General features: G+C 44.0%; 1 protein-coding gene across 1 annotated transcript in view; it reads right to left on the reverse strand.

Annotated features, from left to right (window-relative positions):
* chpfa (chondroitin polymerizing factor a) overlaps positions 1-16,665 on the reverse strand; it is a 28,893-nt gene extending 12,228 nt beyond the window's left edge. The window contains exons 1-2 of the mRNA XM_061918329.1: positions 16,201-16,665; positions 1,360-1,924 (exon numbers count right to left, since the gene is read on the reverse strand). Coding sequence (XP_061774313.1) covers positions 1,360-1,924; positions 16,201-16,490 — 855 coding nt within the window. The 5' untranslated portion in view covers positions 16,491-16,665. The remainder of the gene's footprint in view (positions 1-1,359; positions 1,925-16,200) is intronic.
* Positions 16,666-17,166: the final 501 nt, after the last annotated feature.

Below are 17,166 nucleotides of genomic sequence, written 5' to 3' on the forward strand. Positions count from 1 at the left end.
CGAACCGTGACCTCTAAACCGAGGTACGTACCGGACCGAAATTTGTGTGTACCGTTACACCCCTAATGGAATCATCTGTAAATTTTAATTTCCAAAGCAAACACCTGTATCAGATTAAAAACCTGCTCAGTAGTCTGCAGTTAAAAAGGAGTGTCCACACCTTGAAGAGCTGTTGCACCAGTTGGTTTAACATGAATCATGGCTCAAACACGAAAAGATGCCAATTGAAACAAAAGGAGAGGATTATCAAACGTCTTCAAGAAGGTAAATCCATCCATTTTCTACCGCTTGTCCCTTTTTGGGGTCGCGGGGGATGCTGGAGCCTCTCTCACATTTGGGTGGTAAGCGGGGTAGACCCTGGACAAGTCGCCACTTCATCGCAGGGCCAACACAGATAGACGGACAACATTCACACAAAAAACCTCTATGTAGGTCTCACTTAGACCTACATTTCATTCATTTATATCCTTCAGCAAAATCAACAGGAAGTTGGCAATTACCCCTTCAAAAAAAAGTTTTGAATGGGTAATTTCAAACATTATCTCCTCTGAGCGCGTTTGTTGTGTCAGCTTCAAACTAGCACAGGAAAGAGATTGAACCCTTCTGATTAAAAGTTGACAAAAGAGTTGTTCTAACTGCTCCGGTTTTAATTTTACGAGCCTTCTAAGAACTGTCGCGCTGATGCTGCTACGCTGCTGCCGTCTCAAGACGGCCGCTTCAAAGCAGGAAACACCAGCGTGACCACACAATGCAGAGAAGCTAGGTACTGTGCGGGTAAAAATATGTTGACTGGGTGAAATTGGGAGGCACCAGTTTGACTCCAGGATACGGAGAAGGTAGGTAATGTGCAGGTAAAGATATGTTGTCTGGGGGATGGCAGGAAGCACCAGCGTGTTTGGGTGAAAAAAAGAAGCACCAGTGTGACCCCAGGATGCAGGGAAGGTAGGTAATGTGCAGGTAAAGATATGTTGTCTGGGGCATGGCAGAAAGCACCAGCGTGTATGGGTGAAAGAAAGAAGCACCAGTGTGACCCCAGGATGCAGGGAAGGTAGGTAATGTGCAGGTAAAGATATGTTGAATGGGTAAAGGCAGGAAACACCAGCAAAAGTCGGTCCCGTCCATCGCTGCTTGCAGCTTTAATTTGACTTGTTTTGGAAAGTATTGACAAGCCAAATGTTCTTGTTCTATTGGCAGATAATTTTGCTTAGTTCAAATAAAATACCGCTCATTTTTACATTTTGTTTTCTTGTTTTTGACCATTGACTTATTGCAGTGCAGTATTGCAAAAGATGTGAAGTTCGGTTCCGCACATAACTAATGTTGAAACATCAAGTTAGGACATTCGTGCATGTTCCTTACCCCGTACTTGCTGACACAGTTTGTAGCCGTGTAGTCGATGATGCATCTCCCCAGCCACTCGTCAGGGCTGGTGCTCAGGATGTCATCTCTGCAGTTTTCCAGGAAGGGTTGCAGTCTAAGGAGCAGGGCACGAGACAGCAGGTAGCCGAAACCTCCTTGGCAGTACCTCCCTTCCATCTCCCCGCCTATGAACTCCTCCGGGCAGCCCATGTAGAGCCTTCGATCAATACTCAGGTGATCCACTAGATTCTTGATTCGGTCGGCCTGTATGTAGGCGTCGTCTTGGATCAAGTAAAACCAGTCAAACGTGTTGACATAATGGTCAAAAATGTATTTCATCGTCTGAAACATGTTCCAGATTGGTCTTTCGTCTCCGTGCGAGATTACGAACATGCCGTGGGGGGCTTTTCGATCGTGCATTCCGCAGAAGTAGACCACAGGTTCCAGGTGGTGGCCGATGGTGCGATTGACAGCTACGGCCAGGGTGTTAATGGTGTCTTTCGACGTCAGGACTCCGACGAACAGACGCTCGCGCGTCATCAATTCTGTACTAATGTATTTGGCCCTGAAAGAGACACCAGACAGCAACTTAGTTCATGTTTACGGCAGGGGTGTCAAATGTACGGCCTGCGGGCCTAAACAGGTTTTACCCTGCCCGCGGGATGAGTTTGCTAAGTATGAAAATTAACGAAAACATTTTTAACGGAAGAAACTGCTATTATAAATGTGTCCACTAGATGCCGCAATAGCAATTCTTTGTATCTTTGTAGATCAGGGGTGCCCATTACGTCGATGGCGAGCTACCAGTCGACCGCGGGGGGTGTGTCAGTCGATCTCCAGCCAGGCTTTTAAAAAAAATAGACCTAAAAATTAGTGATCATCAATCTTCACCAAGACGTCACTTAAATGACATTCACGGTACCGGAGGGTCTTGTGAGATGACGCTGGCTGCTGCAAGATCATTATTATGAAAATATGACAGAGAGGAAGGCGAGAAACACTTTTTATTTCAACAGACTCTCGCGCCGTACCTTCCGTCAAAACTCTAAAGGCCGACTGCACATTTCCTATCTTCACAATAAAAGCCCTGCTTCATGCTGCCTGCGCTAACTAAATACAGAGTCTCGGAAAACTGGCGTCCACAAGCGATCCCTCAGAAAGCTGGCGTGCACATCACTTGTGCACGCCAGCTTTCCGAGACTCTTATTTTGTTAGCGCAGGTAGCATGAAGCAGGGCCTTTATTGTGAAGATAGGAAATGTGCAGTCGGCCTTTAGAGTTTTGACGGAAGGGACGGCGCGAAAGTCTGTTGAAATAAAAAGTGTTTCTCGCCTTCCTCTCTGTCATTTTTTCATAATAATGAACTGGCAGCAGCCAGCGTCATCTCACAAGACCCTCGGGTGCCGTGAATGTCAATCAAGCAAGCTACGGAATTTGCCGCCAATGTTTTTCTTGTAAAGTGTATGGAAGCTGGATGAATTAGATGCCAAAAACCAACCACTTTCATGTGGTATTGTACAGAAAGGACAACTTTTTTTCTCCTCCATTTGAAAATGTGGGCGTTATCATCATTACTGTCTGATTCCAATCAATGCAAGTCATCAGAATCAGGTAATACACCAACTTATATTCTTGTCTTTGTGAAAGAAAGACATCTATATGTGTTACACATGCTTGTATTATCATTAAACACATTTAACTTGTTTACAAAAATGTCTCTTTCATAAATAAATAAATATAAATGAGGTAGATCCCCTCGAGTTGGTCAATTGAAAAGTAGCTCGCCTGCAGAAAAAGTGTGGGCTCCTCTGGTGTACATGATGCTACATACATACTTGCCAACCCTCCCGATTTTCCCGATAGACTCCCGAATTTCAGTGACCCTCCCGAGGCTACCATTCTCCCAATTTCTCCCGAGTTCCACCCGGATAACAATATCAGGGACATGCCTTAAAGGCACTGCCTTTAGCATCCTCTACAACCTATCGTCATGTTTCCTTTTCCTCCATACAAACAGCGTACCGACCCAGTCACGTAATATATGCAGTTTTTACACAAACAAGTGAATGCAAGGCATACTTGGTCAACAGCCATACAGGTCACACTGGGGGTGGCCGTATAAACAACTTTAACACTGATACAAATATGCGCCACACTTTGAACCCACACAAAACAAGAATGACAAACACATTTCGGGAGAACATCCGCACCGTTACACAACATAAACACAACAGCACAAATACCTACAACCACTTGCAGCACTAACTCTTACGGGATGCTACAGTATACACCCCCCGCTACCACCAACCCCTCCCACATCTCCCAAATTCGGAGGTCTCAAGGTTGGCAAGTATGGCTACAAATGTAAAAAAAAATAATAAATAAAGCACATATTGTTAGTGCACCAGTCGAGGAAAATGAGCAAACTACATAAATAACATCCTGTAATTAGATTTTGTTTTTATTTGTTTCATCTTGATAGATTGAAAATGAACACCAATGAGTTGACTTATGAGCAATATCACATCATTTATTTAGAAAGTATAAATAACGACAAATAAAGGTAGAATAATATTAACCGCAGCATGTAAGTGTAAAAAAACAACAACATTTGTACATTTTCAGAATGTGCTTGTTCTATTTTTAAACAATCGGAAGTGGTCTTTATTTTTAAGTTATCGTGCCGTGATTTTACCAGTCCGGCCCACTTGGGAGTTGATTTTACTCCATGTGTTTCCCCGATCTAAAATAAGTTTGACACCAGTAGTTCACGATATCAAATGCTTACAGAGATGGATGAAAAGCTCATAATAATCATTGGTAAAACAAAAATTTAACTAGGGCGACAACGATTAAATTATTTTGAAAAAAGCTTCGATTTGCATCCATTAGCTCAATGCGTGTAACTAATAAAAATCAATAAAAATCCAGACAACATGGAGTTCCCGGAACTTTTTATGAGCAGATCTTAGTTTCCACATAGCCACTAAAAGCGAGCGCACATGAGAGCTGTGGTGTACGGTGTGCCGGCGAACTATTTTTTAATATATTTCTTTTACTATTTTTATCAATGCACACATCCGGCCATCGTTTTTCTACCGCTTGTCCCTCTCGAGGTTGCGGGGGGAGCTGGAGCCTGTTTGCATGTTACTAAAAGAAAAATACATTTCAATGTTGATGTTCGAAAAAAATAATTAAAATAATGACAAACATTGAGGCTAGTGTGTTTCAACCGATTAATCGAACGAATCGATAGATCATTGGCGGGCCCCTTCTAGTGGTACGTCAAAAGAATTACTTTGTTAAAGGACAGTGTTTTCTATTTTTCTATAGTCAAACACTGTGCATACTGTTAGTGAAGTGAAGTGAATTATATTTATATAGCGCTTTTCTCTAGTGACTCAAAGCGCTTTACATAGTGAAACCCAATATCTAAGTTACATTTAAACCAGTGTGGGTGGCACTGGGAGCAGGTGGGTAAAGTGTCTTGCCCAAGGACACAACGGCAGTGACTAGGATGGCGCAGGCGGGAATCGAACCTGCAACCCTCAAGTTGCTGGCACGGCCGCTCTACTAACCGAGCTAATGCCGCCCCATAGAGTGGACACAAATATTGAATATACTTGTTAAATAAAATCTCTGCCTAGTTTTTAATGAAAAATTAAGCCTACTACGCTACTGTGCTTTAATGTCGGTCATTAAGGTGGTACTTGGAGAGCCAAGTTCTTTCTCCGGTGGTACTTGGAGAAAAAAGATTGACAACCACTGCTAAACAGTATTTGTGTTTGGGCTACTGATGTAAATCTTTTCGTAAGAAGTTATGAGTATTGGGGCTTTTTTTTAAAACTGTGATCATAGATGATTGATCGACACATTAGAAACGGGAAACTTTGGGAAGCTCTTGATTTGATTAAAAAAATCGACTATTGATGCATCTCTAATTGATGCAGTTTTACATTTCTTTTCGTTTCACTTAATAAGTGTTTATCACTTGCAACTTGTAATAAGAAACAGTTGAATTAATCCCCACATTAATCAAATTAATGGAAATGTGCGTAAAACTGCAACATATACGCCCTATAATAAAAGGAGCTGGTCGGAGCCCTTTGTGAGGTGGCTCACTACAGTCAGACAAATTTTAGAACTGTCTGCATTGATTTGTTTACGATAAATAAATCAAATTTATAATCGTCCGTGTCCGAATTGTGATGCGTCTAAAAATTGATTATTTACCCCACCTCTACGACGCATGTATTCATCATCTGATTAATCATTGATAAGTAACTGATTTGTACGTATTTACTTGAAACAAGACCTGACTAAACTCCCTTAAGGCCCCCCTATTGTCATCACGTGGTGTCATTGTCGGTAATACGAGCAGAGGAGCATACTCGGCAGCGCACAATCAAAGAGTACTTAAAAACAGACAGTGTGTAGACAGAAAATGTAGAACGGAAGCATCTGGCTTGAAAACTAACAATAAAGGTGAAGCTATGGCACTAAAACACCCTTAGGAAGAGGTGCTTTAAGACATGCTAGCTAGCTAGCGGCTAAAGTCCATCCGCAGTCGACAGTGTTTTAGCTACCTCTAAAATAATCAATCAATCAATCAATGTTTATTTATATAGCCAAAAATCACATGCAACTCTTGTTTTGTCTTTCCACTAAAGACGCTGAGATCATTATCCATGCGTTTGTTACGTCTCGTCTCGATTACTGTAACGTATTATTTTCGGGTCTCCCCATGTCTAGCATTAAAAGATTACAGTTGGTACAAAATGCGGCTGCTAGACTTTTGACAAGAACAAGAAAGTTTGATCACATTACGCCTGTACTGGCTCACCTGCACTGGCTTCCTGTGCACTTAAGATGTGACTTTAAGGTTTTACTACTTACTTATAAAATACTACACGGTCTAGCTCCATCCTATCTTGCCGATTGTATTGTACCATATGTCCCGGCAAGAAATCTGTGTTCAAAGGACTCCGGCTTATTAGTGATTCCCAAAGCCCAAAAAAAGTCTGCGGGCTATAGAGCGTTTTCATTTCGGGCTCCAGTACTCTGGAATGCCCTGCCGGTAACAGTTCGAGATGCCACCTCAGTAGAAGCATTTAAGTCTCACCTTAAAACTCATTTGTTTACTCTAGCCTTTAAATTGACTCCCTTTTTAGACCAGTTGATCTGCCGTTTCTTTTCTTTTTCTCCTATGTCCCACTCTCCCTTGTGGAGGGGGTCCGGTCCGATCCGGTGGCCATGTACTGCTCGCCTGTGTATCGGCTGGGGACATCTCTGCGCTGCTGATCCGCCTCCGCTTGGGATGGTTTCCTGCTGGCTCCGCTGTGAATGGGACTCTCGCTGCTGTGTTGGATCCGCTTTGGACTGGACTCTCGCGACTGTGTTGGATCCACTATGGATTGAACTTTCACAGTATCATGTTAGACCCGCTCGACATCCATTACTTTCCTCCTCTCCAAGGTTCTCATAGTCATCATTGTCACCGACGTCCCACTGGGTGTGAGTTTTCCTTGCCCTTATGTGGGCCTACCGAGGATGTCGTAGTGGTTTGTGCAGCCCTTTGAGACACTAGTGATTTAGGGCTATATAAGTAAACATTGATTGACTGATTGATCATAAAAAAACAAAAAACACTCTAAAACCTTTACAAACTCAACGGAATAAAATAAAAATATTTAAACATTCAAGTAACAACAATAAGAAGTAAGAACTATATTTTTGATTCATTCAGCCAAGATAAGTATATTGTGTGCAGTCTATTCTATGCTTAATTTTTCCCATTTTTTTGTAGGTGTTGAAGTACTTTTTGAGCACATTCAATGATACCGTGCTAATTTTGGTCACAATTACCATGATATGAACTTTTCATATCCTTACATCTACACTCTACTCTTGGTATAAATCTTTAACTGATCCTAAAAAAAAAACCAAACAGTTTTGGAAAGCAAACATCAGCGTGCAACAAGCGTGCATCTGTTACACAGCATATGGCATCCACTATGTGTTGTGGATTTCCAAGAAACTGCATCTGTTGAGTGTCAGGGCTAATATTTGAACAGGGCCAGATTCCAGTTCCGATTCCAAAATTGGACTTTTTGAATGTATCAACACAGCAAACATATGGTTGGTGGAAATATATCAGTAGTAAGATTAGTAACCACATTATTTCAATATTCTGAGAAGTGAACTGTGCTAACCGGTCATCTGCTGATTGGACTGAGCCTTGCTCTGGTCCAGGGGTCGGGAACCTTTTTGGCTGAGAGAGCCAAGAAGTGAAATATTTTAAAATGTATTTCTCTAAGAGCCATATAATATTTTTTTAACACTGAACACAACTAAACGTGTGCATTTTTAAGTAAAATCAACATTTCTAGAGTATAATAGGTCTCGTATTCTTCGTAATAACATTGTTATTCTGAAGCTAACTGTGGAGGGGTGTGGCCTGCGGGCCTGCAGCGAAGCGGGGTCTTGCCAGGATTAGCCTCGAAATCAGCGACAGGTGCGTAAATGGCCCAGCTTGGCCTTGTTATCTAATCACCTGTCGCTCTGTTTGTAAGTAGCAGCCAGGAGGAGAGACGGTGTTGGGGCTGGAGCCAGAACGCGCTGAGAACGAAAGAGAAAAAGACAATTGCTGGAAAGCAACTGAGAGACTTATTGAAAAATAAAACAATATTGTAAACCTGATACAGGCTCTCATGTCAGTGCTTGGTGGTCTGAAGAACCCCCAGGAAGGCAAGTCCTACGCTAACCAATAATAAATAAATTACTTCTTACCCTTAATGCAACTTCTTGAACAAGTGTGGTAGAAAAAAGGATGGATGGATTCAAATGCATGAGCATGTTTTATATTTTGAACGTTATTTTTAACACTGTGATTACAAGTGGAATTATTCAATACTTATCGTGTTAAGCAATATCAGCTCAGATTTATCCGAGAGCCAGATGCAGTCATCAAAAGAGCCACATCTGGCTCGCGAGCCATAGGTTCCCTACCCCTGCTCTGGTCTTTCGACAAATTTGGAAGACAGTGCCAGGGGGCACTTTGGCGATTTCTGAATTGAAATACAAATTGGGCAACACCTCGGAGAAGCTGTCCGCGCGGCAAGGCAAGATTATGATCAATTTGACAGCCAGAACGGACAAGTGGAGCAAACAAACCATTGGAATGGGTTTGCTCGCCCGAACCAAAACAATCCTTATCTACAATTTGGCTTCCTGTACCGCACTTCAGGCCATATTCCACTCTCGAGTTGTTGTGTAGTAAATATCTGCTCATTCGTGTTTATTGTTGTTTGAGGTTCTTTGTGGTCTCAAACTTGTAGGAGGTCCTTAACTTCCTCAGAGCTCACTGTAAACAAACCTTGTGTGGGACTTCTTTTGTTTCAGAGGAAGACATTAGGGGTGTGAACCTTTGGACACCTAACTTGTTACATCTGGTTCCGATTACCGGGGTGACTATTCGATTCAGAATTGCTCCCGATTTAACACAGTTCTTCATTCAAATCGATTCTTTCTATGTAACTTTTTTCAAACAGGTTACCAAGTTGGAAAAGCTCCTTAAGGTTGCATGGAGATGGCCTAAAAAAAATCTATTGTTTTTTTAGTAATTTATGGGAATTGGTTATACCTACAAAACGTTGTGCTACAAGTTTTGGTATGATTTGATATCAGGTAAGAAAAAAAAAAAATTAAATGGATTTTTTAGAATTTGAAATCGGTTAAGAATCGGGAAGAATAAGAATCGCTATTCAGATGTTATCCATTTTTTTTTGTGCACTCTTAAAAGATAGTGTAATTTGCACCAAATGTTCTGAAAACGAGGTGGGGGGGAAAAAAACATTGAGCTTCAACACATCAAACCTTATCAGCGATCTGTGTTCTGATGGCCTATGAAAATAGTTACAAATAAGTTGGTTATCAGTATCGATCTTGAGAGGCCAGAATATCTGCTTGAAAAATATTGTACATCCCTGCGTTAAAAGTCCTCATTTTTTGGGGTGTTGTTGACCATCAGTTGGCTTTTGGTGACATCACTTCAGATGTTTTGGTTTGTTGATGTGGTTGGCGATCGCAACCGATACCACGTGTCCTTTTTTTGAGTTTGTGGCCCATACCAGAGTACGGAAAGTGTGAGGGTGCGTTCACATGTGTCATTTTGGGTGCACTCAAAACGCAAAACCTGGCTTCCAACCCTTCACTCGACAGACGTCATAGCGTCGTCAAAGCTCGCCTTTGAGCGTTCCCACAGGAAACCGACAAGTAAGTCAAAACAAATCAGAAATCGATAAATGGCTGCATCGGAGAATGTTATGTACAAGTGGTAGGGTTGGTCACCCACATCTGCGGTCCTCTCCAAGGTTTCTCATACTCATTTATATTGACATCCCACTGGGTTGTGAGTTTTTCCTTGCCCTTATGTGGGATCTGAACCAAGGATGTCACTGTGGCTTGTGCAGCCCTTTGAGACAACTGTGATTTAGGGCTACATAGATAAACATTGGTTGATAGATTGATTAAAAGTTTCAATCAATCAAAACTCCATGTACAAAATAAAATTGTTAAATTTAGCTAACATTCAAAGATTAGCATCAATACGAATGGCCTATCGAATCCTAAATAACACTGCACCAGCGCCACTTAAGCACTTTGTCCAGTTTACAACTGCTGTGACAACTAGTGAATTATATTTATAGTGAATTATATTTATATAGCGCTTTTCTCTAGTGACTCAAAGCGCTTTACATAGTGAAACCTAATATCTAAGTTACATTTAAACCAGTGTGGGTGGCACTGGGAGCAGGTGGGTAAAGTGTCTTGCCCAAGGACACAACGGTAGTGACTAGGATGGCGGAAGCGGGAATCAAACCTGTAACCCTCAAGTTGCTGGCACGGCCGCTCTACCAGGGGGCTTACCCAGATGTAAAACATCTTTGGCAAAATCAGCCTTTTCATATAAAGCCGTAAAGGATTGGAACGACCTCATAAACCTAAAAAGTCTAACAGATTACTCATTCATCCATCCATCCATTTTCTATCGCTTGTCCCTTTTGGGGTCGCTGGAGCCTATCTCAGCTCTCTTCAATCACAATTGAAGTTAAAAAGTGGCTTTGGAGCAATCCAAGCTGTCCGCCGACCGGACAAAAATAATAAGTCCGCCGACCCGGAAGAAGAAGCCGTTGAACACCAACGAAGGAGCGCCCACCGCCGGAAGTGTTAGCGGGCGTCGACGGTCGAAAATGTGGCTTTATTTTACTAAAAAAAAATGAAATATCGGCGAAATGTAACACCTGCGACAGGACTGTTTCGTGCTTAGGAGGGTAGACGTCGAACATGATGAAGCACCTCAGAGTTCCATCCATCCATCCATCTTCTTCCGCTTATCCGAGGTCGGGTCGCGGGGGCAACAGCCTATGCAGGGAAGCCCAGACTTCCCTCTCCCCGGTCACTTCGTCTAGCTCTTCCCGGGGGATCCCGAGGTGTTCCCAGGCCAGCTGGGAGACATAGTCTTCCCAACGTGTCCTGGGTCTTCCCCGTGGCCTCCTACCGGTTGGACGTGCCCTAAACACCGTTCGGGTGGCATCCTGACCAGATGCCCGAACCACCTCATCTGGCTCCTCTCGATCTGGAGGAGCAGCGGCTTTACTTTGAGTTCCTCCCGGATGGCAGAGCTTCTCACCCTATCTCTAAGGGAGAGACCCGCCACACGGCGGAGGAAACTCATTTCGACCGCTTGTACCCGTGATCTTATCCTTTCGGTCATGACCCAAAGCTCATGACCATAGGTGAGGATGGGAACGTAGATCGACCGGTAAATTGAGAGCTTTGCCTTCCGGCTCAGCTCCTTCTTCACCACAACGGATCGCATTACTGAAGACGCCGCACCGGTCCGCCTGTCGATCTCACGATCCACTCTTCCCCCACTCGTGAACAAGACTCCTAGGTACTTGAACTCCTCCACTTGGGGCAGGGTCTCCTCCCCAACCCGGAGATGGCACTCCACCCTTTTCCGGGAGAGAACCATGGACTCGGATTTGGAGGTGCTGATTCTCATTCCGGCCGCTTCACACTCGGCTGCGAACCGATCCATTACCTCCGAGTTCATGGAGTACAAATAAATGCGTGTCCCGTCTTCGACAGGAGACACTATCTGTCCAGAACGCTCACGCATCCTGCCTGAGAAGGCGGATATGGTAATTTTTCCGAAACAAGAACTGTCTCTGATTTTATACTGTACCTGTTGCTAATCTGGACTGGGTTTTGAAAGTTGGTTCTTATTGTCTATTTGCTTTTTCTGCACCAGGTTAGCCCATCAGTGGGAGCACGGTAACATGTTTAAGTACCTGCAGCATCATACACTTGTGTGTGTAAATGTGTTTTCATGAGGTTCCCTGCAGCATCATACACTTATGTGTTTTCATGAGGTTTTCAAAAATAAAGCTCGCTTGATGAAAGTGTACCCCTGTGAAAATGTATTCACCAAAAAAAACGGAAATGCTGATTATCGGTCCTGCTAGACACTGACCTCTATTTAATAATACAACTGTAACATTTGACAACCAAACAATTAAACAAGGCGACTCGGTAAAGAATCTGGGTATTATCTTCGACCCAACTCTCTCCTTTGCGTCACACATTAAAAGCGTCACTAAAACGTCCTTCTTTCATCTCCGTAATATCGCTAAAATTCGCTCCATTCTGTCCACAAAAGACGCTGAGATCATTATCCATGCGTTTGTTACGTCTCGCCTCGATTACTGTAACGTATTATTGTCGGGTCTTCCCATGTCTAGCATTAAAAGATTACAGTTGGTACAAAATGCGGCTGCTAGACTTTTGACAAGAACAAGAAAGTTTGATCACATTACGCCTGTACTGGCTCACCTGCACTGGCTTCCTGTGCACTTAAGATGTGACTTTAAGGTTTTACTACTTACATATAAAATACTACACGGCCTAGCTCCATCCTATCTTCCCGATTGTATTGTACCATATGTCCCGGCAAGAAATCTGCGTTCAAAGGACTCCGGCTTATTAGTGATTCCTAAAGCCCAAAAAAAGTCTGCGGGCTATAGAGCGTTTTCCGTTCGGGCTCCAGTACTCTGGAATGCCCTCCCGGTAACAGTAGAAGCATTTAAGTCTCACCTTAAAACTCATTTTTATACTCTAGCCTTTAAATAGACTCTCTTTTTAGGCCAGTTGATCTGCTGTTTCTTTTCTTTTTCTCCTATGTCCCACTCTCCCTTGTGGAGGGGGTCTGGTCCGATCCGGTTGCCACGTACTGCTTGCCTGTGTATCGGCTGGGGACATCCCTGCGCTGCTGATCCGCCTCCGCTTGGGATGGTTTCCTGCTGGCTCCGATGTGAACGCTGCTGTGTTGGATCCGCTCTGGACTGGACTCTCGCGGCTGTGTTGGATCCATTATGGATTGAACTTTCACAGTATCATGTTAGACCCGCTCGACATCCATTGCTTTCCTCCTCTCCAAGGTTCTCATAGTCATCATTGTCACCGACGTCCCACTGGGTGTGAGTTTTCCTTGCCCTTATGTGGGCCTACCGAGGATGTCGTAGTGGTTTGTGTAGCCCTGAAAGACACTAGTGATTTAGGGCTATATAGGTTAACATTGATTGATTTATTGATAATATTTATATTCAAGTTCATAGATTTGATATTTATATTCTAGTTGAAAACAGCCCTGTTAGGAATTCATAGTAAAGTTCATATAAAGTTAATAGAATTAAAATTGATGGAGAATGTCAGACTATTTAATTCAGAAAGACATTTAAAATATCCTTAACTTTTTTTTTTTGACCGTGCCTTTTTTTTTTTATTTTAAAAGAAAGAATCGGAATCAAGAATCGTCAGGAATCGGAATCGAAACAAAGAATCGGAATCATTCGAATTCAAACGATACCCAAACCTACGGCGGATGTGAAGTTAACGTCCTGTATGGTCTTGTACCCAACTTTCTTGACTGCAGATGGAAGTAGCCGGTAAGATTTTTTTCCTGTGTGACTGTTGTGTTGTCCCGCATCTTGACGCTGGCTTCAATGGCAAACAACAATGCAGAAACATGTGAACATATTTCGCCAATGCCTGCCATACAGGTACAGTGTCCTGATGAAAAACGACCCGTCTTCTCTGATATGACCCATGGCATCAAACACAGATCAGTTGATCTCTGAGAGTGACGAACACCAGCGATGAGCACACATTTATCTTCCGTAATTGTACGCTTCGAGCGACTTGTAGCCCTTGAGCTTATCCAGAGTGTAGGCACTAACATTGTTCACCAAATAGTTGACCATGTCGGGGTAAGTTATCAATCAATCAATCAATGTTTATTTATATAGCCCTAAATCACAAATGTCTCAAAGGACTGCACAAATCATTACGACTACGACATCCTCGGAAGAACCCACAAAAGGGCAAGTAAAACTCACACCCAGTGGGCAGGGAGAATTCACATCCAGTGGGACGCCAGTGACAATGCTGACTATGAGAAACCTTGGAGAGGACCTCAGAAGTGGGCAATCTCCCCCCCCCCCCCATAGGGGACCGAAAGCAATGGATGTCGAGCGGGTCTAGCATGATACTGTGAAAGTTCAATCCATAGTGGCTCCAACACAGCCGCGAGAGTTCATTTCAAAGCGGATCCAAGACAGCAGCGAGAGTCCCGTCCACAGGAAACCATCCAATCGGATTGTAGAGATGTCCCCAACCGATACACAGGCGAGCGGTCCATCCTGGGTCCCGATGAGCGGTCCATCCTGGGTCTCGACTCTGGACAGCCAGTACTTCATCCATGGTCATCGAACCAGACCCCTTCCACAAGGGAGGGGGGGGACATAGGAGAAAAAGAAAAGAAGCGGCAGATCAACTGGTCTAAAAATTAGGTTTATTTAAAGGCTAGAGTATACAAATGAGTTTTAAGGTGAGACTTAAATGCTTCTACTGAGGTAGCATCTCGAACTGTTACCGGGAGGGCATTCCAGAGTACTGGAGCCCGAACGGAAAACGCTCTATAGCCCGCAGACTTTTTTTGGGCTCTAGGAATCACTAATAAGCCGGAGTCTTTTGAACGCAGATTTCTTGCCGGGACATATGGTACAATACAATCGGCAAGATAGGATGGAGCTAGACCGTGTAGTATTTTATACGTAAGTAGTGAAACCTTAAAGTCACATCTTAAGTGCAGTGCAGGTGAGCCAGTACAGGCGTAATATGATCAAACTTTCTTGTTCTTGTCAAAAGTCTAGCAGCCGCATTTTGTACCAACTGTAATCTTTTAATGCTAGACATGGGGAGACCTGAAAATAATACGTTACAGTAATCGAGACGAGACGTAACAAACGCATGGATGGACCGCTCGTCGGGACCCAGGATGGACCGCTCGCCTGTGTATCAGTTGGGGACATCTCTACGCTGCTGATCCGCCTCCGCTTGAGATGGTTTCCTGTGGACGGGACTCTCGTTGCTGTCTTGGATCCGCTTGAACTGAGCTCTCGCGGCTGTGTTGGAGCCACTATGGATTGAACTTTCCCAGTATCATGTTAGACCCGCTCGACATCCATTGCTTTCGGTCCCCTATGGGGAGGGGGGTTGCCCACATCTGAAGTCCTCTCCAAGGTTTCTCATAGTCAGCATTGTCACTGGCGTCCCACTGGATGTGAATTCTCCCTGCCCACTGGGTGTGAGTTTTCCTTGCCCTTTTGTGGGTTTTTCCGAGGATGTTGTAGTCGTAATGATTTGTGCAGTCCTTTGAGACATTTGTGATTTGGGGCTATATAAATAAACATTGATTGATTGATTGATTGATAATGATCTCGGCGTCATTAGTGGACAAAATGGAGCAGATTTTAGCGATATTACGGAGATGAAAGAAGGCCATTTCAGGAACGCTTTTATATCAGGATAACATTTCAAGTCGTGCTTTCCCATCTCATACGGATCTTTATCGCCGATATCCTTCCATCCATCCATGTTCTACCGCTTATTCCCTTTTGGGGTCGCGGGGGGCGCTGGCGCCTATCTCAGCTACAATCGGGCAGAAGGCAGGGTACAGCTTGGACAAGTCGCCACCTCGTCGCAGGGCCAACACAGATAGACAGACAACATTCACACACTAGGGCCAATTTTAGTGTTGCCAATCAACCTATCCCCAGGTGCATGTCTTTGGAGGTAGGAGGAAGCCGGGGTACCCGGAGGGAACCCACGCATTCACGGGGAGAACATGCAAACTCCACACAGAAAGATCCCGAGCCTGGGATTGAACACAGGACTACTCGGGACCTTCGTATTGTGAGGCAGACACACTAACCCCTCTGCCACCGTGAAGCCCGCCGATATCCTTCAATTTCTGTAAATACCTGGCTTTGCAAACCCCATCTAGCGTCTGTCTGTAGGGAACTTTTACGACTTCTTTCAAATTTCCCGAAGTGGACGTCATTGTTGCTGAAAAAGTGTGGGAAAATATTTATAAAACTGCCGCAGACGACTAAACAAAGTTTTGACACACAAGATGGCGGAAGGATTATGGGTAATCGCCGCTAGCGGAAACCTATGTATAGCATTTCCAGAATGTGTGGCGGGCCACTAAACAAGTAGCTGCGGGCCGCACTTTGGACACCCCTGATGTAAACATACCAAGTGTGGACTTTGAAGCGGTAATGTTAGGTTTAGGGTGGGATTGGGAGTTAGGGGGGCCTTTGTGTTTGTGCCCCGGAATTTGCTGCTACGCCCCTGAGCGGACTACAAGTGTGAAGGCTCTCTCAGGTGGTGTCGGCCCCCCCTTTGAAGTAAGACTGTGTTTGTCTGAGTGACATACCTTAAAACTTTCTTCGGAGCACTTTGCGCGACTTGTTTATTATACGGCACTATTCTCGGTTCGAAATCCGGCTCCGCGTCGTTGAGGACTGCTATGGAGTTGGTCTTCCTGGCTGCTTGAAGCCGCTCCTCCAGGGGCGAAGAGGCGGCGTCGTCCCCGTCTCCGTCCGCGAAAAAGCAGGCTTCCTCCGTCCAGTTGACGCTCAGCAGACTCAAAGTGAATCCCAGGGAAATGCCGATGATCACCGGGCCCACCGACCGTAGAGCGGAAAGAAGGGCTGAGAATCTCATCTTGCGGCGCGGCCAGGGAGCCTCCGACCTCTGGTGCTGAGACGCCGCGGGGCAACTACATCAAGTCGGCGATGTTCCCACGTCCGACTTCCCACAGAAGACGCGAGTTGTTCCCTCGAAAATGACGTAGGTTTCGTACGTGTCATTATCGCCGCTTACGTAGCTCCGCCCCCTTCGGTGGAAAGCCCTCAAAGGCGGACGGATCTACTTCCTGTGTGTCGCCAGGCGCGCATGGATTTGTAACACCATAGGGCCTGCTCACCTGCGTTGCTATGTGACGTCACCATTAAGCTTGTGTCGACTGCTAACACGTTTTATTTTAACAAAAATTTGAAAAGGAATTCTACCTTTGCAACCTCATTATTTTATTGGCTAAGTTTTATATTCATAAATTTAAGTTTCTTAATACTCATCCTATCTTTTGTGCCTTTAAAAAAGATCTGGAACTTTACATTAAAACGCTCTCTACCTCTAACAACAAAAAAGCTGTGAAAACGATGATGCTGGGTTCCAAATTTAAGTTGTTTGATGAATCTGAATAAGCCTACGGCTTTGCATTTTGTTTATTATATACATATATATTTTTGTATTCTATTTTTATTATTTTGAACTTACAACCCCCTGGCGCTGTTTTGTACTGTTTTCATAATGTTTTATATTGTTGTATATTGTTGTT

Source organism: Nerophis ophidion, linkage group LG13 (genome assembly GCF_033978795.1).
Source record: "Nerophis ophidion isolate RoL-2023_Sa linkage group LG13, RoL_Noph_v1.0, whole genome shotgun sequence".
Classification (NCBI taxonomy): Eukaryota; Metazoa; Chordata; class Actinopteri; order Syngnathiformes; family Syngnathidae; genus Nerophis; species Nerophis ophidion.